At 33.5% G+C, this 21,330-nt stretch overlaps 3 protein-coding genes across 4 annotated transcripts in view; 1 reads left to right on the top strand and 2 right to left on the bottom strand.

Moving 5' to 3' along the window:
- Positions 1–4,468, top strand: part of LOC107475595 (subtilisin-like serine-protease S) — a 5,138-nt gene extending 670 nt beyond the window's left edge. The window contains exons 3-12 of the mRNA XM_052256026.1: positions 78–175; positions 376–534; positions 1,012–1,123; positions 1,256–1,491; positions 1,606–1,901; positions 2,100–2,194; positions 2,284–2,526; positions 2,729–2,843; positions 3,070–3,253; positions 3,663–4,468. Coding sequence (XP_052111986.1) covers positions 78–175; positions 376–534; positions 1,012–1,123; positions 1,256–1,491; positions 1,606–1,901; positions 2,100–2,194; positions 2,284–2,526; positions 2,729–2,843; positions 3,070–3,253; positions 3,663–4,234 — 2,110 coding nt within the window. The 3' untranslated portion in view covers positions 4,235–4,468. The remainder of the gene's footprint in view (positions 1–77; positions 176–375; positions 535–1,011; positions 1,124–1,255; positions 1,492–1,605; positions 1,902–2,099; positions 2,195–2,283; positions 2,527–2,728; positions 2,844–3,069; positions 3,254–3,662) is intronic.
- Positions 4,469–4,605: 137 nt separating this feature from the next.
- Positions 4,606–12,608, bottom strand: LOC107475586 (kinesin-like protein KIN-14E). Its single transcript, XM_016095255.3, has 24 exons — positions 12,160–12,608; positions 11,539–11,728; positions 10,916–10,988; positions 10,627–10,758; positions 10,299–10,537; positions 9,854–10,181; positions 9,672–9,771; positions 9,407–9,588; positions 9,174–9,289; positions 8,942–9,044; positions 8,708–8,860; positions 8,442–8,588; positions 8,137–8,337; positions 7,679–7,843; positions 7,497–7,601; positions 7,246–7,386; positions 6,953–7,147; positions 6,740–6,866; positions 6,437–6,639; positions 6,181–6,363; positions 5,887–5,982; positions 5,580–5,777; positions 5,162–5,433; positions 4,606–5,071 (listed from the first exon to the last, which is right to left on the bottom strand). Exons 2-24 carry the CDS (start codon positions 11,712–11,714, stop codon positions 4,891–4,893), a joined length of 3,816 nt encoding a protein of 1,271 aa, XP_015950741.1. The 5' UTR covers positions 11,715–11,728; positions 12,160–12,608; the 3' UTR covers positions 4,606–4,890.
- A 5,209-nt stretch (positions 12,609–17,817) lies between these two features.
- LOC127743866 (N-acylphosphatidylethanolamine synthase) lies at positions 17,818–20,854 on the bottom strand. Of its 2 annotated transcripts, none has more exons than XM_052256043.1 (6): positions 20,550–20,854; positions 20,210–20,464; positions 19,723–19,850; positions 19,115–19,200; positions 18,710–18,847; positions 17,818–18,527 (listed from the first exon to the last, which is right to left on the bottom strand). In XM_052256043.1, exons 2-6 carry the CDS (start codon positions 20,416–20,418, stop codon positions 18,243–18,245), a joined length of 846 nt encoding a protein of 281 aa, XP_052112003.1. In that variant the 5' UTR covers positions 20,419–20,464; positions 20,550–20,854; the 3' UTR covers positions 17,818–18,242. The 2 variants fall into 2 exon arrangements, with proteins under 2 accessions (XP_052112003.1, XP_052112004.1); XM_052256044.1 differs by having other exon boundaries at positions 18,323–18,517.
- Positions 20,855–21,330: the final 476 nt, after the last annotated feature.

The raw sequence follows: 21,330 nt of genomic DNA, 5'->3' as shown, positions 1-21,330 counted from the left end.
TTTTTTTTTTTGTTATTGTTGTCTGTATCTGTGGCAGTAGCATTTGATTTGAGTCATTGGAATTGTTTTTGATGCAGCATTGAGGAAGCACAAGCTTCTCATGTTTATAGCTACAAGCATGGTTTTAAAGGATTTGCAGCCAAGCTCACTGATGAACAAGCTTATCATATTTCAAGTATGCCATTGAGATTTTCCTTCTATTTGATTTGCAAATCATCTGTATCACAGTTAGTTATGAATGTACCAAATATTTTGTTTGATAGAATTATAGAATAGATGAAGTAAAATAATACTTTTTTCCTTTGATCCATTTAGACCAAGATTAGTAGTAGTGTCTAATGTAATAGCTTTTCTATTGTGTTTAAATTTGAGCAGAAATGCCAGAAGTGGTTTCTGTGTTCCCCAATTCCAAGAGAAAGCTGCATACAACTCATTCATGGGACTTCATGGGGCTTCTTGATGACCAAACCATGGAGACTCTTGGCTACTCCATAAGGAACCAAGAAAATATCATAATTGGTTTCATTGATACTGGTAAAGTAACCAACAAGTGTTACTATTTTTAGTAAAAGTGTCATAGTAGACAGTAATTCTTGTTGCATTAAATTTCTTGACCCCCTACATGCTCAGAATAATAATAAATTTGAGACCTTTTTCCCTTAGAAGTACCATATAGGCATTAATTCTTTGGTTCAGAAGAACTTCAACTTCCAGTTCCAGTTTTAGTACACAACTTCCATATTAGCCTTTCATTTATTACTTTTGTGTCAGAAACTCTGCCCCCCTTTATATTTCTCCTTCTAGCAGTAGAATCTTAAGGAAGCTATAATTAATGACAGTGGAACATAATTAAGGTAGTGACATTCTTTCTAATGAAGAGGGTAATCACACATTCACAATTACTCTTAAGGTTTATCAAACACACTACAAAATATCTTAAGGAGCTTGCTTTGTTGAAGACCATAATTACTTGGATTTTGCTAATGGAATCACCTACTATTATTCACATAGGAATTTGGCCTGAATCCCCAAGCTTCATTGACACTGACATGCCTCCAGTGCCACCTGGATGGAAGGGAAAATGTCAACCAGGAGAAGCATTCAATTCTTCAACTTGCAACAGGTTTTTGATTCAATTGAAACTTATCTTCTCACCAATTTTATTCTTCTTTTCCCCTTCATTTCACATCATAGATAAAACCATGAGGATGACATCTTTCATTTGTTAATAATATTAATAAAATTTATGGAACAGGAAAGTAATTGGAGCTAGATACTATAAGAGCGGATATGAAGCTGAAGAGGAAGGTTCAGATGCAAAGATCTCATTCAGATCTGCAAGGGATAGCACCGGCCATGGTAGCCATACAGCATCCATAGCTGCAGGGCGCTATGTGGCAAACATGAACTATATGGGGCTGGCAGCTGGAGGAGCCAGGGGAGGTGCACCTATGGCTAGAATTGCTGTGTACAAGACATGTTGGGATTCAGGTTCTGATATTATTAGTTACCTCCTTAATTCCTAGTTGATCATGTTTTCTATTCTTGTTTTATATTTTCAGATCCTAAAGAGGGTATTTTAGTCATAGAATTATTATGTAGCAGGTTGCTATGATGTGGACTTGCTAGCTGCATTTGATGATGCAATAAGAGATGGGGTTCACATTTTGTCACTATCTCTTGGAGCTGAGTCTCCACAAGGAGACTATTTCAGTGATGCAATATCTGTGGGGTCATTTCATGCTGCCAGCCGTGGTGTTCTTGTTGTGGCATCAGCTGGCAATGAAGGCCACCCTGCCTCTGCCACTAATCTTGCCCCATGGATCCTCACTGTTGCTGCCAGCTCAACAGACAGGGATTTCACTTCCGACATCATTTTTGGAAATGGTGTTAGAATCATGGTAAATATTCTTAGTCAAAAAGAGATTCTTGCGTGGATACAAATCTAACATCTCGTATTTGGGAGTATGCCTGAATATGAGATGTTAGAGTTGTATCTACAAAAGGAATTCTCAATCTTACTAGTTTCTTTTCAAAGGTGGACTTTGTTCATACAAATTATTAGTCCCTTGATTAGTTTGCTATGATTAATGAAACAGGGTGAAAGTCTTAGTATCTCAGAAATGAATGCTTCCACAAGTATAATATCTGCTTCTGAAGCCTTTGCAGGATACTTTACCCCTTATCAATCCAGGTGAAGCAAGGTACTTAAAAGTAAGAACTATGAAGAAACCAGTTCAAGAAAATGGCCTTTTAAGTTAGATTTTGTTGTGTTTTCTGTAGTTACTGTTTAGAGAGCTCTCTTAATAAGACCAAGACCAAAGGGAAAGTGCTAGTGTGTAGGCATGTAGAGAGTTCAACAGAATCAAAGGTGGCAAAGAGCAAGATAGTGAAAGATGCCGGAGGAGTTGGAATGATACTCATTGATGAGACAGATCAGGATGTTGCAATTCCATTTGTGATCCCCTCAGCTATTGTTGGAAAGAGAATTGGAGCAAGGATTCTATCTTATCTCAGAAGAACACGGTTTGTTTCATAACCTCTCAATTCACATCTGCTAGAAATGTAACTAAAATACTTAGTTATCTATATATGATCTTAGATGTTCAACATGATATATAAAATTATGAATACAATTATCATATATCTTCCTAAATAAGCTATGCTTTTTCTGCATTATCTACATAGTCTTACCAAGCATCATGTTGTTTGTTATATGGTGAAACAGTACTCCTATGTCAAGGATTTTCAAAGCAAAGACAGTTCTAGGAGCCCAGCCTGCGCCACGTGTAGCATCATTTTCTTCTAAAGGCCCCAATGCACTCAACCCTGAAATTTTGAAGGTGATACTCCCTTTCATCTTTGCCTTCTTTACAACATTCATTGAATACTCCTTTTGTCCCCTTTTGTTTGTCATTGTTTTTTCTTTTATACATCCTTAGGTCAATATATATGCATTAATCGAAGGATATACTGAAAAATAACATGGATAGGTAAAAGGAAACAGAATGATTGTCTTTCATTTCATTCTTGGACTTGTTCTGACACTGTACTTGTAATGTTACATAGCCTGATGTGACTGCACCAGGACTGAATATACTTGCAGCATGGTCTCCAGCAGCTGGAAACACCTTCAATATTCTCTCTGGAACTTCCATGGCTTGTCCTCATGTCACAGGAATTGCAACCATAGTCAAAGCTGTACATCCTTCATGGTCTCCATCTGCTATCAAATCTGCTATCATGACCACTGGTAACATCACTTTCTAATTGTTAATGTCAGTTTCTAGGGGCCTAAAACTATGTTTCAGATTTCTTGATCAGATAAATTGCAACAGAAAATTTAGTACTATATCATCTTAACCCTTGAAAGATTAGTTCACTTACAAAATAATTTCTTAGAGATTGATGTTAGTTTTGACTAAATTGCCGTTTTGACCTTTGAAATATTAGTTTGCTTATAATTTGGTTCTTTCTTGGGTGGATTTGTCAAAAGGAACCAGTTTTTCAAATACCAAGAATGATTATCAATCTTTGAGGGACTATTTTCTCGACGAATGAATCTTTCGAAGGTCCTAATAGTGGTTTAAACAAGAAAAATCCTTAATTGATTATCTAAATCCCAGATACTGAACATTGGCATGAATGACTTCAATTTGCAGCTACAATTCTGGACAAGAACCATAGACCGATTAGCGCGGATCCACAGCAAAGAAGGGCTAATGCATTTGACTACGGATCAGGTTTTGTGAACCCTGCAAGAGTTCTTGATCCTGGTCTCATCTATGATTCAGAGGCATCAGATTTTGTCACATTCCTATGTTCAATTGGCTATGATCAGCATTCACTCCATCTTGTCACAAGGAACAACAACAGCACATGTGAGCATAGAACAGTCACAACTGCTTCTGATCTTAATTATCCATCAATTACAGTGCCAAATCTCAAAGACAGTGCCTCAGTAACTAGGATTGTTACCAATGTTGGAAAATCAAGAACTATTTACAAAGCTTCAGTGCTTTCTCCACCTGGTGTTAATGTCACTGTTATTCCAAACAGATTAGTATTCTCAAGATTAGGACAGAAAATCAAGTTCAGAGTGAACTTCAAAGTGAATAATGCTCCATCAAAGGGTTATGGATTTGGGTTCTTGTCATGGAGGAATAGAAGATCACAAGTCACAAGTCCCATAGTTGTCAAGGTTGCACCTTCAAATCATGGATTGGTCAGATAGTAATGCATGTAAATATATAGCAAAATATATATGTTAGTTTAAAAGTTTGAGATTACTATAGTCCATAGAACAACCAGTCATATTGAATTCCTATTGACCAATGCCAAAGTTCACTAGTTTATATGATTGGAGCATAAGCAATCATTATATAAAACAGAATTCAAAGAAATTATATATGTAGATGCTTTGAGGTTACTTCCATTATTATTTATGGTTAATTCCTATTTTTAGATATGTTGAACCTGCATGAAATAACAAAAGTTGATTGTATTATGTACCCTATTTTGTAGGACAAACTTTTTACCTACCTCAAAACTCATTACACTAATCCCATTAAAGAACTCATGAAACCAAACATATGCAGTAAATAACTTTGCACATTTCTGTCCAGAAAGAGAAAGCCTTGCACATTTTTTAAAATAAGTATTTAACATATGTATATGTGCATGAGTCAAAAGGATTAATATATACATACCATCATTAAGCTATACAGTTAGATCACTCTACAAAATTACAAATCTTTCCAACATGTTTAATAATTGTAAGATTATACAACAATCCGAAAAGAAAATAGACCATATGACTATATCCAACATGTTCTTCCAATTTGGTTTAACATTCTTGAGTATATACTGAGAACTTCATGCTCAAACCTTTTACCAGCTTGTCCTGTCTTTAATTGGTCTTTCTTCTTGAATTTCTTCCAATTCTTCCTCCTCGGTTCTTCTACCAGCCTGCTCTTTCCAGTAAGCAACCAACTTCTTCAGTCGTGCTATCTCTTTCGAAGAAACATTCTTGCTAGGATCATTCACTATTGACCTCACTCGCGATGCATACCTAAACAAACATAAAACACAAGAATATTGTTAAAACAAAACAGAAGAAATAATAAAAGAAAATCAATATAGCAAGGATCAAATAACATACATAAGCGAGTTATGCGTCTCGTCTAAGTTTGATGCTACTGGAGAAACATTTACAAACATGAGAGTTTTAGCATTACCACCAAGGGAATCACTCATTAACATAGTTAATTTGTGATTCCTATAAGGAATGTGTTGACCACCATTAGACAAAGCACTAATCACATCCCCAAGTGCTGATAACGATTTGTTAATGCTTTGAGCTTCCTTGAGTTGGCTACCTACTGAACCCGATTTCTTCACCCTTTCTGAACCAGCAAGATCCACAAAACTCAACTGTGGTATTTCAACAAAATAGTAAATATTCAGAATTTTTAATCAAAATTAATATTTTACATTGTCACTTAAATTCGTTATATATGGTGTCAAATGTTTAAAAATATTATAACAAAGATTGAAGGAAATAAAACTCCAAAGAATACCTTTCCCCTTGCAACTGCTTGACTTTGAAGGTTGGTACTCTCAATGACAACTGATAGAATGAGATGAGATCTTGAACTTTCTTCATTCATTTGTGTACCCGATGTATGGCGCCGGTCGGATCCTCTTTGTATTATATTATTCAAATCTTCTATTTTAGAAATTGGCCGAACTGTTACATTTTCCACAGCCACCATACCCTAACAACAGAGAATTAAAGATGAAGTCATTAATATTACAAGAATGATAACATTGAAAAAATGCTTAGTATTACAAATAGAATCTAAAAGATAAATTTGAAATAATTACCGTTGAGTCTTTCTTGATCTCCAACTTTGAATGTTTTGCATTCTTAGGTAACAAAAGATCTATAAGGGTATCTTGATATAATTCTACCATGTATGCCTGTATCGGTTATACAAGAAGAGTTAATTTAAGAAAACAATAAGAAACATTTGAATAATTTCTATCACTGGTTATGATGAACCTCAGATATTATGCACAAAAACATAGATATAAAAAATATAATTTACTCTTCATTTGGACATTGACTAGATCAAGTTATATAGTTAACTCAATGATTTTCAATTTAAAAGGATTTACCTTTAACGAAAAGGCATACTTGCTATTATCTCTCCTTAAAATTCTAAAAAGCTCGGCAGTTGCACGAGGGGTAAGTCCGGGGTTGTTTTCACTTCCATAGATGGTAAATGTCTTTCCAGAACCGGTTTGACCATAAGCAAATATACAGACATTATATCCATCCACAGCAGATTGCACCAAATACTGCATTGTAATTAATAAAAAATCAGTAACAAGTGAGCTAAGTTAATATATAAGTTGTTGTACTAAGACTTGCCTTTGTATCATCAAATACACTCTCTTGACTTGCACCACCATCAAACACACGGTCATATACATACTGCTTTGGCTTATCTTCTTTCCACATATGCTCGACCGAAAACTCATCCACCACAGCAAGCGCTTGTGTTTCTTTCTCGGCAATCTCCTTTTCGCTAAGAGGTCTTAGCCGACAATAAACTCTAATTTTGCCTTTCATATCTGAAATAAATTCAAGTTCCAAAGTAGTTAACATGTCAAATGCATATATATCAGCACATTCACAAAATTATATCCTACTTATGTAGTTCTTGTTATTCACCTTCTATTGTATTATAATAACGTTTCCTTAAAACTTGTTCTTCCTTATAAAGCGCTTCCATTTCAACTAGTTGAGCCCCTTGCATCTTCAATATAGCAGCCGTTTGTTCGTTCTTTCTATCAATGTCCTGAATAATGAACAATGATCAGATATAATCAAATGAATGTGAAGCACGTATAGATAGTTATATACAATTCGAGCAGTTAAGCAAACCTCTTTCAATTCTCTCAATTCTTCTAATTCCTTCAAATTATTTTGCAAAGCAGCCAACTCAGAGTCCTTTACTGAAATATTAGACTTTGCAAGCACTAATTCTTGTCTAAGCCCTTCTAGCTTCTTTTCAAGCTCAAACACTTGAGACTTTGTAAGCTTGCGTTCTTGCTCAAGTTTCCGTTGAAGAGACGTAATCTGCATTACAACCAACAGGGTCACATTGATTGACCATCATATTCAATCAATTGTTTTTAATTTAGAATGTTGATTATTTTTGTTATTTTTTACATCACCTCTTCAGAACTTCTCTTCTCAAGCACAGATAGTTTCTCTGCCAAAATCACTTTTTCATCCGTTAAGCTTTTGATAGTTTCTTCAGCTGCTTGCAACTCCTCTTTACAAAGTTTTAGTTCACTTTCAAGCTTTTGTGAGACCTATTAGATGTCATCCAAAGTACATAGTTTATAAACTTAAAAATGACAAGTTTAATCAGAGAGATGAATTGACGGTATGATATTGAATAACACTTCATACAGTATCTTACTTGATTATTTGTTCCAATGAGTTCCTTTTTGGCAGCATTCTCTACTACTAGATTATTCAATTTGGCCATCTTTGCTTCCATGTTCTTTTTCTCAAGAATTGCAGCCTAGTGAAGATCATAATTAGTAAGGTAAATAAGAAGATAAAAAGGTTTAGCTCATTCCATGAATTCAAGACTTTCACCTGAAGTGCCTTATCTTTTTCACTGCATAATGATCTAAGTCTATCACGATCATTCGAAACTTCCTCGAGATTTTTCCGATCAGCATTTAAGGATTCTTTCAAGCCCTCCAATTCTTCTTGCATCGTCTTTTCTTGTTTTTGCTTTTCATGCAATTCTTGATACAACTACCCAAGATAATGCAAAACATTATAATTATTTACAGAAAAATGTGAATTATACACCCCATAAGATATGGAAAGTTTCTTCTTTCCTTTTCTTTTTTTTTTCATTGATAACTTTAGGCAAGAAGCAAGTATCCTAAATATACTTGAGGACAAGTAAACAACTATTACCAAAAATGTTTACTTAGAAAATTGAAGCAACCAAGTCTTATAGGTTTCTTTACAATGTAACAAGCCACAAAATGAATCACAGATTTTATTTCATATTTGTTGTACAACTAGAATCTTAAACTTACTTGATCAACATTTTTTTGCGATTCTTCAGCTAGCTTTGATAAATCTTTAACACGCTTCTCATACAACTCCAAGTTAGGAGGCTTAAAATTATTAGAAATATCCCCATTCAAAGAACCAGTAGCAGCAGACCGTGCTTTTGAATAGCGGCGCAGCATTACATCATTTATATGTGTTTGAAGTGCTACACAAATTTCTTCCCCCTGCAATGAAGGTTGTAAGAAAAATTAATGCATAAGTGAGATATATGCTGATGATTATTCAAGTTCGTATAAGGGGATTGTGTGGCACCATGAAGATATTATACCTGCTTGGTTTCAAACTGGAATATGTGAAGAACACCAGCAACTCGCATTTTAAAAAATACTGCGGTATTACTGCTTCCAAATTGCATTATGTCTCTCAACTCAGCGGAGTGCAAATATTCCTTTGGAACTGGACGGAAAAAATGAATCTATAGACAATTGATCAAGGAAAACACAAATTAAAAGCATAATTCATCTTTAACCATGTACAACTGTATATTGCATAATGTTATATTTTTAACTAGTAATTTGTGTTAAATAAACTTACCCCTCTTTTGTTAATTCCTAATATTATTCGTCCAGGCAAGAGTCCAATAGGATCATCAATCTTGCGAACATTGAAGAAAACAGAATTTCCATAAGGAAGTGCTCTCAATATACGTAGAAATTGTTGTCTTGCATCATCTTTGTTGAGATGCTCCTATGAAAAAGAGAGAATTCCTATCAACAGCTGCAAGGTTTATGACAGAAGTAAATATCCGATTATAGAACAATCCCATACCAGTGAATGATAACGAGAAAGAATGTCCATCTCCCATTCCCGTTTTGCTCGTGTCATTGCAATTTGTCGTGGAAGGAATCGCTCCAAAAGTGAATTCCAGTCACTGAGAAATCAAGAATTATCAGTCAGCTTAAGTTGTGAGACTACAGAAAATGGAAAAATGACAAGTTCACTTGCTATGAAAATATTTAAATGACACTAAGACACTATTAAGATAATGAGAATCACATACGTGCATGCTTCAGGTGAGCTCAGAAATCCAATCTCAGCCAAGATTTGTAATGCAGAAAGCTGAGCAGCATCATCCTTCCCAATAGGATAATTGCCCAAAATATAATCATGCTGCAACTGTAATAACACATCCAAGCATGAAAATTGAATAACTTGAAGAAGTTAATTGCGGCCTTAAAAATAAACTATATAAACTTTTATTACTTCGTAAGACTTCAAAGAGGAAGGACTTACCTGAACATAAGACAACTGCACAAACATTGGATCCGTCACTGCTTCGTCCGACTCACGGAATAACTTTTTCTTGAATATCAGTTTGCAGTGCAATATTTCTCCCTTACTTCGATCCTTTGCTGCTTTAAATTCCGCCAAGAGATCCCCAATATATTTGTTATCATCAAGGCCGACATACTCCTCTGGTAACAATAAAAGGAGCAGTTAGACTACTGCTTTTTAGCTATATATTATACAATCATGAAGAGGTCAAAAAAGGACATGCCATTCCCAGGGTCGGATGATTTGGAGCCGGTAACGACCTTGTGACATTCAAACAGACTAAAGGTCGAATAAGTTGACAGTTTAATAAGCCCTGCAAGTTCCTGTAGCAAATATGCTGTTAAGGAATAAACAATGCAAAAAATAGTTCCTTGATAGCAAATAGATATAAAATTTTCGAAGTACCTCAACAGCATCAGCAACTGTTGTTGACATGTCATATGTAATTTCTTCAAAAGTTTCATCCAAGAAGAACACTATGGTCGTAAGCTTTCTCCCGGTCATCAAAGCTTCAATCTCCTCACGACCGGGTGTTATGTTCCTAGGACCAGCCTTGACAGAGCGCTTCAAAGCATTTAATGTATTTAATGCAAGAGCTTGGATCTCAGAATCAGTAGCTGCACCATGTGCTACGTTATGGACATATTCCGACAAATAACCCCCTATATCTTTACTAGGAGGCATGGAAGATGCACATAAATACATGAGCTCCCATGCTTTAATCAAGTATTGCCTGGTTACAAGACAAGACATGTATTAAGCATTAGTATAGAATAAACAACAAATATAGCTTCAATAACCAAAAATCAATATAGTGTAACATTGGATACTAAATGTTTAAGTTGCACACCTCTCAGGGTTATTTCTTGTTTGTTTTGATATCTGAACAAAAAGTTCATCTCGAAGTTCTGAACGCTTCAAACTTTGCTTATATAGCTTAGTAACAAGCTCAACTCGTTCATCTAAGCTTATTGGAGTTACACGATCAGACGAATCAACTCCCATGTATTTCAGAATAATCTGGAAAAGTTTTGTTGCCCGGCTAACTAAATCACTATTTATCTTGAGCAATGATGTTGGTATTGGATCCTACACGAATCAATGAATTAGCTCTTCTTAAGTCGGAAAAGAATTTTAATCATAAATGTTTCATGGAACTTGGTATTTGATTTAACTACCTTTTGGAAACAAAGCATGTCCTCAAATGTAAACTTCTCTCGAGTTTGAGGACCTACAGATTTTTTAGAGAAAAATCCACGTTTCCCAGCAGAATGGATTTGTTTCTGCATTAATTTCAGAAATCCGTCCACCTATGACAAGTAACATCAAAAGAAACTTGGTGAAGCCCTTATACGCATAATGCAAGAAATTCAAAAACACATTCATTTAGGTAATCAGTTAGACAAATATCATTGATATGGAAGCAGTATTATATAAATAAATTATAATTATAGCTATTTCCCCCACCTGGAATTTGTCAATTAAGGGTACAGCTCCAGCAAGTTCTGCTGGAATAGCCATTGACATAGTTGATGGTGTGCTGCACACAAATCAAACACCAAATTATCAACTGCAGCGCATTGCATGATAGCAAACAGCAAACTTTCTCTATCTTGTTATGAAAATGGCCACTTAGTTAAAGGGAAGATGCAAAATAAGCATGTTGCAAAGGGTAAGAATGATCGATCATAAACAAGAATATTGTTTGATGGCATAAAGTTAAAGTTGATATAGGATAGATGTGTGTGTAGAGGTGAAATTGCCGCATCATTGAAACAAAGCTCCAAACATGTGTGAGTTATACAAGTGATAAATATATAAAGGTAAAAGCAGAAGTTATATAAGCACCCTTTGCCTCCCCCTGATGTTCAAGGGATCACGATATATAAAAATAACAAATCCCATTCTTGACATCAAATATAACATTCCAATATATCAAGGTGAAATGTAAAGGAGAATTTAATAATACCCTATAATTCAGAAGATATATATGCTAAATTCTAGCAAAGTAATTTGTAACCTTTATCAAACACTACAATGCAGATCATCGCTTTTATCAATGTAACTCCAAAATAAAGGATGATACTCACTGTGGAGCAAAATTGGAGCTATCACTGTCATAGTCATCACCATTAGAGACATTAGCATAGGGGTGAACAGGTGTATCCTCATTGCCATTGTTAGAGCCAAAGGAAGATCTGCTTCCCATTGATGACGGCATATCCATGGTCATTTTACTTTCTGGATATCTGAAACTGTTCTGCATGACAAAATGGAAACCTAAAAAATAAAAAGCACACTTAAACACCTAAAGAGAGAGAGGCCAAAACACAGACACATAGGCACACACACAATTGAACAATGCTGAAACTACAAAACACTTGCAACCATGAATCAAGCATGTGACATTCAGGAACTTCATGAAATTAATATGAAACAAGAAAAATAGACAGAAATGCATAGAAAAACGGCTATGATGAAAACCCCATTTGTCAAAATACCCAAACACAACCCAATGGACCAAAATGCTTTTCAAGCATCAAACTATGCACCCCCCAGCTCAACAAAAAAACAGGTTTTTGAGCTGAAACTTGGCACACACCCACTTCAGCATTCACCAGAAATTGCAAAAAAATCACACTGAACAGTTTAAAGGAGAGATTTTGAGCTGAAATAAAATAGGGCACAACTTGGAGGAGGGAAAATCCAACCTTTAGAACGCCACCAAGAGAGTAGCAACAACAAATTGTGTCTGAAAAAGGTTGAAGAGAGAGAAAGATCTCTGAGGATGAAGTCAGAAACAGTCCAATGGGTTTGGAAAGAGAGAGAAAATGAGTTTAGAGTGTGATGTGAGAGAAAGTACAATAGCTTTATGAAAGCTTTAGCTTTGTTTTTGTGGGTTTAAAGAAAATCAGAACAAAAACAAAAAATCAAAATCAAAATGAGGTCTTTGTTGTGGATTGAGAATCAATAAGCATTGTGGCAAATGGTTGTTGTTGGCGTTGATGGTTCTTTAAAGAAAGAAGTAATGAAGAAGCGTTGGTGTTGAAACACAAGAGACTCCAAATGCAAATGCAAATGCAGAGTTTGTGTTTATTTAAATTTCAAAATCACTGTTTTGAGAGTTCAGAGTTCAGACACAAAACAAATGAAAAGCTGCAACTTCATGTCACTTTCTCCTTCATTGCTTCCTTCCCTCTCACATATGCCAAAAACAAATATAATTAAATAGATAATTCAATATTATGGCCGAATTAAAGAGCTGATTATACTAACACTTTAGTTTAGCAGCAAAAATATATTAACAGTTTAATTTGAATGAAGATTTTTATGTTTTTATTTAATTATATATGGTGATTTTATAAATTTTTAATACTAGTTATTTTAATTGATTTTTCCACTTAAATATTTATGTAAATAAAAGAATATAATTAAATGATAGTCAAATTATTCAAAAATTCAAATTAAACCTAATATGGAATTAGATTTTTTTTAATATATAAAGAGAAAATAGGAAATCTTGATTCTCAATATGCTTGTTGGGTGAAATGAAGAGTTTTTTACCCCTTCCCTTCAAATTTCAGTTGTGGCTAACCAAATATGTATTTTGTATTGTTATAACCTAATATAAATAATATTTCTGAAATTAATTTTTAACATATATAATAATAATTTTAATAATGATGATATGCAGATATTTAGATTTTTTATGTGCAACTTTTTATAATATTTCATCCGAGAATCAAATCATAATATAATTGATTGAACAATTGAGTATTGACATTAAATTATATCCAATCCAATTCATTTATAGTTTTGGAATAATCTTGACTTTTTTTTTTCAGCTATTATTATGAGAATGTATCATATACTATGTAGACACAGAATCAAATATAATAATAATACACTGTTCAATGGTTTTTGCATGATTCAAGCATGATTGTTGATGTAATTGCATACTTAAAATAACATGAAAAGTAACATTTCCTTCTGTTGAAAGTATGAAACTTTCATATATAAAAAAAAATCTTTTTGATATGCAACTATTCTTTTCCTCTAAATTAATTTAGTTACAGGCCAATGGCCATAGCCAAAAGGACAGGTATAAACCAGAAATCATGTGTACATAATTTGAAGTAGCTAATAACATTGGACCCACAACCTTTGTGCTGTTTTGTCCCTCTAAAGATTCGTCTCAAGTGACTCATTCACATGAAGAACTCATCACCCTTCTTCCAAATGGTGTGTGTGTATCTATAGGGTTTTTTTTTTTTTTTTATGGAAGTAAAAGAAGTATATACTTTAACATTATAATTTTTAGTGTTTTTCAAAAGTGTGAAGATATACAAATAGAAATATTCGATTTTTATACTTCAATTTTGTTAATTTTGTTTTAACAGAAATTCCTTCACATTTTGAAAAAATACGATTGCTACTCCAATATCAAAAAACAAAATTTGACGCGTATAATATATATATATATATAACTAAACAAGTTATTTTAAAGATAAGAATTTAAATTGGTAGTGAGTTATATCTTAAAGAGTTACTATTATGTATTATCTTATTAATTATGAATTTGTGATTACATTAATTTATCTATGGTGTTTCATTATATTAATAACCAATAATTTCTTTTTTTTTTTTCTTATTTGCATTCAAAATCTAGAAATTTCATATCAACATCTCAGTCTAAATATGGCATGCTATGCCCTCTCTTTATCAACATTTATCACCCTCCTTCAAAGTGTCTGTCATTTTGAAATTGCAAGTTGTGAGTTGTTCATCATCCTGTACCATAAATGTTTTATAAGATTGAAGCCTGTAAATTGGAATTCTTATTTAATTATTAGATATACTCTTTTATTTTTTTATTGAAGTGCTTCTATTTTTAAGAAATTTAACTTATATAAATATTGAATCATATATTATCATAAATAAAATTTACTTGTCAAAGTTATTAATTGAATAATCATCTAAAAGAAATGATTGATCAGATTACTACATTATAAACTATGAAGCTTACTTACAATATTAAATTTGGAGTAATGTTCTGTGGGGTTATGCGTGAGATTCAAAATAAATTATTGATGGATTAAAAAGGCTTGGAAATATGATGATAACCAATGATAATAAAAGGCAAAAGCAGGAAAAGAAATTCATAATGAAAAAGAAAAAGGCATTTTATTAACTTAGCACAAAAGATATTAATTCTTATATAGTAAGGAAAATGAATTTTGTTTTTTCAAACACATGGCCAATTTTGTTTTTATAAATTATACGTGATAAAGAATATTAAAAGAGAATTTTGTTTTTGAAGAAGTTGTGTTTATATTATGTTTCTCTTCAATTCCTTTAAGCATTTTTTATTATTATTAGCAGCATCAAAGAAAAATGATTTGAAGCTATTGAACCGTCAGCAACTATTTTTAATTTTAGAGAAAAATATTTTAGTACTAACTCAAGCTCTAATAAAGTAATTCTTTTAATTTTTTTAACCAACCTCTCATTTTATAATAATATGCAATTAACAGCATAGTTACAGGCAGTAATTTCAGATAAATAATAAATTGGAACATATTGACTTCTCCACATCTCAAGAGATTTTATGAAATAATTAACCATTCAATTTTAACATGCTAAAATAATATCAAATGTTCTTCATATGATCCCTACTGCCTAGTCCGAAATACATGTTCAAGAAACATTTTTTCCATTTTTTATCATGCCTTATTCTACAACTACAAGTCACTGAAGCTAACTAATTAATTCACAATATTGTTCAACTTGTCCTCAAATTCATTACATAGTTCAAGAGAATTAATAAATAACTGAAATGGACTCATTCAGAAAAAGAAAGAGCCAAATAATAATAACAATAATAATAAATTAATTGCAATAAGATCTTCTTTTCTTTATTATTTTTTTTTTTTTGGAGAGATATATTCTCGTCTTAGTAGCCAAAGTTGTACACATGGCCAATAAATTCCCAAGGTTGCCGGCTAGGGCCTGTGGAATGTAATCAAATAAAAATAAAATAAAACTCCAAGGCATTGCAAAGAAGTGAAGGAAATTAAAACGAAGGGTTTAATTAATGTGAAGTTATATGATTCACGAGAATGGTCACTCTATTTTGACTCAGTATAAATATTTCAAAAACATATGAGCCGCATTGTGAATGAAATATTTGTCCTTAGCTTGTTTCAACATTTATGCAAAACAGAAAGGAAAACGAATAAATAATCAAATTTATTTTGAAAGATTATTTATTTTTTAAATTAGTTTTTAAAATATTTTTTAATTAAATTTATCTTTTAAAAATTTTAAATTAGTTATATTACTCTTTTAATTACTTTCTATGTCAAAAATTTTTTATGTGACATAATACTATCCTAATCATAGTATATACCTAACAGTCATAATTAGTTATCACTGTAATAAGTTTATACAATTGAATCAAAATTAACCTTAAATGAAAGGGATCTTGAGGATTAAATTTTTTCAATTTGGAGTTGATTTAATTTAATTTGATAAATTTATTATATTAATAACCAATTAAGACTATTAGGTATGTATTGTGCTGTCATTTAACATTTTATAATAGCAAACTCTGACACCATAAATAATAGAAGTGACGAAAAGACTAATATGACTAATTTAAAATTATTAAAGAATAAATTTGATGAAAAAAATTTTTAGAAATCAATTTAAAAAATGGATAATCTTTCGGGACAAATTTCACCATTTACTTAAACAACAATAATAATATGAAAGGCAAGGCAACCTTAGAAGTTACTCTAACCAACAACCAAGGAGAGCAATCTAGGAGGGGTCTCTTTTGGCAATAAAGACATGCATGAGAAAGTTGAGGAGCATTCTTTAGTCTTTACTCTTCAATTGGGGTATGGTGGACCAAATTGCAATAACCCCGTAAAAGGGGAAAAAAAAACTTGATTACAAATCATCACTAGTAGTTGGAAAAAGGCAACATTAGGTAACCACTTAGACAAATTTTTATTTGATAGTGTCCTCCTTTAAATGAACTGGTTTTTCATTTTTGGTCGTAAATTGTTTATTTTTTATTTTCTAGAATTTTAGGTTATATAACACTTGATCCAACTAATTATTTTTCATAAAACAGGACACAAACTTTATATGTAAATAACACATTTTCTTCTTGAAGAAATTAATAAAAAAATACGACAGATCAAATGGTCCCCCTTAATGCTTTTTAGGTTGGAAATTTCCATTTGATGAACTCGTGCTGTTATTCATCAAAGATAGATCGAAATAGATGCTCATGGACACAATAATTCAACACTGCTCACACATGTTGATGTATGTTATGCTATAGTCCACATGAGGTAACAACAAGGTTCTTAACCAAATATTGACCCAACTCTCTTGTAGTTTCTCATTTCAAAATGATCACTACAAAACAAGATAGTACTATGTGTTTCTTATATCATATAAAGTGTGTTAAAGTTGTAGATCCATTCTTCTACCTCTATTGTTATATTTGTTGTCACAAGAACTGCAATTTATTAGAAGAGTCACACAAACATTATGTGCTTTTCCCCCTCTATTATATGCTTCTTTTTTTTTGGGTAAGTCTATTATACGCTTTTATATAAGGGATTAATGGATTTATATACTTAGTCTACAAAAGCAAGAGATACACTCCATACCAAAATCTGTAAATTGTAAACCACATTATCATCATTATAAAGAACACAAGAGAACAATAGATTAATTGAAGATTTGTTTGTTACAGATACTATGTCTATTGTGTGCCTTGAACATGGTGTCCAAACATTGGTTAGCAAAACCTATAATTGTATCTGAAATTATTGTAAAAGAACTTTGATGAAAACAATGCATCAATTAATCATTACACCTTTTACATCAACTCCTTTTATTATCAAAAGATCACTAGATTACTTTATACAAAATAATTGCAACATAATTGTTTTATGCACAATATGCATTTCTTCATGTCAAATCACGGGCTATACCACATGGTGTAAATTAGAACACACTCCTAACTTGTACTGTAAGGATTGTGATAATTACACATAAAAACTTTTTTAATACCATACAACTCAATTATTAAACTGTACAAAGCACTGTATAAATTCTTGGCTGCAAGTTTACCTTTTTGCAAATGGGGCCGTTAAATATTGGATTTTCAGAGCCTAATAGCTGTAATCCTTCGCTTAAGCTAACAATAATTTGAGTTTTTCTCACAAGCAGAGGATGATGATTCTCTCTGTGCTGCAAAACTTACCAGCAAAAAAATGAGGGATGAGCTGGAACACAAAACAATGGTGCAAACTATATAGGACCTGAACCACACGGACAAATAAACATAGATATTGCACAATACATTAAAGCATGGATTAGGATCTTGTGCATTATACATAAAGGATTAAAGAAATGAAGAATGAGGTCCCCACTTGAATTACCAGAGCCTTCCTAGAATGCTTGTTCCAGGCTTCCAGCTGTTTATTTCAACCTCTCCTACGTCACATGACATGACAAGTTGACAGCACTACAAAATTGCAAAACATCGACATTTTTCTTTTCTCAAAGAATTGCTTTTTGAAATATTTGTTAGCCCATCTAATTTTGGGCTGTGCATGGAAGGTAACCCACCTCCCCCTATGAACTTGTATATATGGTACTTCATTTAGGAATTCTAAGTAAAATAGTCCTACAAAATCATCAACTACAAACACACAATCATACAAATGTTATAAACTCAAGATCTAACTGAGCTTAGATAGGTTTAAACCTATGACTTGAGAATTTTTTTACGAAAACTCCTTAGTCGGTCCATGGCAGCACGGATTTGCTCTGAAATTGCAGAGTAGAGACATTTCTGCGCTGCTTCATCCAGACCATCTGGAGTGCTGGGCCACCCACTAGTAGGAAATTTTGCATTGCGAGACTCGGAAATAGCCGTTTGCCTCATTGCTGGAAGGTCAAATTGAACCGGATCACCAATAATTATGTCAATTTTCTTATTACACAATGGTACAGGAGGCCGTCTACCAAACATATAATTCTCTGGCATCACCTAAAAATATGAACAGAACATAAACATCAATAGCCAACATAAATGGTGTTTTTCTACCAAACAGATGATTTATTCTATCACCAAGGAAATGAGCACTCACCACAACTTTTCAATCATTTAAGAACATGCCAGAAATTATAAAGATAAGTTTTATAAGTAATCAGCACAATGCTTAGAGTTACCTCTTGAAAACCATGATGGACAATTGGCAATATAATTGGAGTTTTTGGTGCACGGACAATTAGACTAGCAGTCCCCCATTTTAATCGCCTAATTGGTGCATCGTCTTGGTACACTTTTCCTTCTGGAAATGTATGCACCTGCAAAAGCATAACTGAAAATGAGACATAAAGAACTGTAGTAAAAAAAAGAGAGATTAATTCATGAGAAGACGTTACTTTAAAACTCTGTAATCCAATTACAATCATAGCTGAGAAACACAAGGGAAAAGAAAAACAAACTCTTAAACAGTGCTAGAGGACCATAATAAATCCACAATAGCCCAACACTTGATGTAAATTACCAAAAGTGTCATCATAAAAAGAGTTAAGCCTATGTGGACGTAAAATATTAGGTTACATAGATACCCATTCTCCATCATTTAAGCGCTCAAGAGCTTCATTCATGTGCTCTTGATAAATTCCACCACCTCTTGTAATAGGTATGCATTTCCCTGTGTAAGTTATCATTTTAGAACAACAAGATAACAGTACACTACGAAAACAAACAGAAAACCATTTCAGCACATTTTGATTAATAGTTTAATAAGCTTCAAGAAACCCATAAAATTACTAAATGGAATTGAAATGGATTTCCGCCAGACATTACAAAGTATGGACAATACATAATAAAAGATCAAAGATTTGACCCCAAGGAATTTTTTCCTAATGTTGGACAATCCCAGCAACCTCTACTTCTCAGGTAAGTTTAGCAGAATGTATCTCTCAATGTGCAATCTTTACCTTTGTTGCCGCCTCATCTAAGAAATTCCTCCCCCCACCCCAACACCGAAAAAATGCAACAGCCCAGTAACTTAATCAGAACATCAAGTCCCTTTCATTGTCCTTTTATACAAAACACTATAAAGGCTTAGCCTAGCCTAGCACAATGATTCTAAATTGCAATCTCTTCAAAGAAGTCTAGCCTAATTAAACTGAAACATGGATAATCAAAACTGAGACTTAGTGTTACTTACCAACCCGAAAAATATATGAATGCACTGCATTCTTAAAGCATATATCTTCAGCAGTTAGCACCCATCGAGCTAACTTGGTATTAAAGATGGGAAAGCCCCTGAATCCCCACATAGCCGGATCATCCAACCTAAGAAAAGTTCCAAAAACAAATCCTCAAATCGGACATTCTAACATGCTCTCTACATAAGAAAAAGAGAATCAATTTATCTCCCTCATATATCCTCCAAAATACAAAATGATGGAAGAATTGATTGCTATTTAAGATCTAAGACACTGAAAGCATCTAATTTTCTACTACACTTAGTAGTTAGAGGATAATTAGGAATGTTACACAATGCTACATATCATTTGAATCATTTACAACTAGTCCTGCTATAATATCAAATTGTGCATATATTACAGAGCAGAACAAGGAAGTTTCTTGCTCCAGGAGCAACTAGCAATCAACAAACAATATAGAGAGAGAGGGTTTGAGGGAGTGCTGACGTGGACATGTGGTTGCTGACGGTGATTAAGGGGACGCCGGGGGTTCTAGAACGAACGAGGCGGAAGAGAGTGTCGGCGTTGTGAACGGTGGTTCTGTTCATAAGACACGACACCGTTTTGGCGAATGCGCCAACTGCGCCTATCACCAGCTTCCGAGGCACTCCTCCCAAGTGCTCCGCCCTCGCCGCCCACTCCATCGTTCGCGCCATAACACTACACAATAAGAAATAGCTTCAAAGTTTTCTAATATCGGCGCTGCAAATCAAATCGTTAAATAATTCATTAGGAAAATTACGATAGGCATCGGTGATAAGTGAGATGAAGTGAAAGTGTTCGTTACCGGTGGTCGGAGCAGAAAGAAGAGAGTGGGTAGTTGGAGGTTGCGAAAGAAAAGAAGATAATTATTATTACAATAGATCTGAGGCAGGTAGGGTCTAATTAGAGGACTAAGAATTTTCACACAAAAAAGAAAAAAAAGCATGGTTTTACTTTTTAAAGATTAGACTCATTTATATTATTTTAACTTCTCAGTGAGTGGAAATGTCAAAGATATAGAGAGAGAAGAGAGGATGATGGTGTTGCGGTTGCGGCTGAAGCTGCCGGTTCCGCCACAAGTGGTGGCACGTGGACGGGGTGGTGGTTCTGCTTCGTAGCATAACTTGTCAAGAATTTTGTTTATGTATATGAACTAAACGAATTAATGTGTTTACTATCTTAAAAAGAGAATCTAAACGCAATGTCATTAGTGCATGTTAAGTGTCTGTTTCTAGTGGAAGAATTGGAAGAAACTGTGTGTTAGGAACAGCTCCAAATGGAATTCTTAATGCATCTATCTCAAATGCCTGGTTAGCAAGTCCTTATATTTTTAACCAAATTCACAAATAAACTGATTTGAGTCCTCAAAGAATCGACAATGAACTTGCCTGTTATGAAAGTGTACTAGGAAGTTTCTTTTGTTTTCTTTAGGTGTGAGAAACAAATGTAAGATAAAAACATGCTCTTGTCATTATAATCAGTTAACAAGTTAGAATGCAAAAAACAGAGATAAATTTAACCCGGCCGATGTTACGTTAATATGTTATAATCACTTTTGTTGCATCTTTTTTAGTGTCATATACGGT

This window comes from Arachis duranensis, unplaced genomic scaffold (genome assembly GCF_000817695.3).
Source record: "Arachis duranensis cultivar V14167 unplaced genomic scaffold, aradu.V14167.gnm2.J7QH unplaced_Scaffold_165934, whole genome shotgun sequence".
Classification (NCBI taxonomy): Eukaryota; Viridiplantae; Streptophyta; class Magnoliopsida; order Fabales; family Fabaceae; genus Arachis; species Arachis duranensis.
The sequence above is the reverse complement of the archived record's forward strand: the minus strand, read 5'-3'. Positions and strand labels throughout refer to the sequence as shown.

Excerpts from the sequence above, each read along its gene's own strand:
- LOC107475586 (XM_016095255.3), bottom strand. The coding sequence starts at position 11,714 with ATGCAGAACAGTTTCAGATATCCAGAAAGTAAAATGACCATGGATATG. Across the intron at positions 9,045-9,173 it reads AGCTCACCTGAAGCATGCAC|TGACTGGAATTCACTTTTGG; the intron begins GTATGTGATTCT and ends TTGATTTCTCAG. Across the intron at positions 5,983-6,180 it reads AGTATGCCTTTTCGTTAAAG|GCATACATGGTAGAATTATA; the intron begins GTAAATCCTTTT and ends TAACCGATACAG.
- LOC127743866 (XM_052256043.1), bottom strand. The coding sequence starts at position 20,418 with ATGGCGCGAACGATGGAGTGGGCGGCGAGGGCGGAGCACTTGGGAGGA. Across the intron at positions 19,851-20,209 it reads GTCAGCAACCACATGTCCAC|GTTGGATGATCCGGCTATGT; the intron begins GTCAGCACTCCC and ends AACTTTTCTTAG. Across the intron at positions 18,848-19,114 it reads GCTTAAATGATGGAGAATGG|GTGCATACATTTCCAGAAGG; the intron begins GTATCTATGTAA and ends ATGCTTTTGCAG.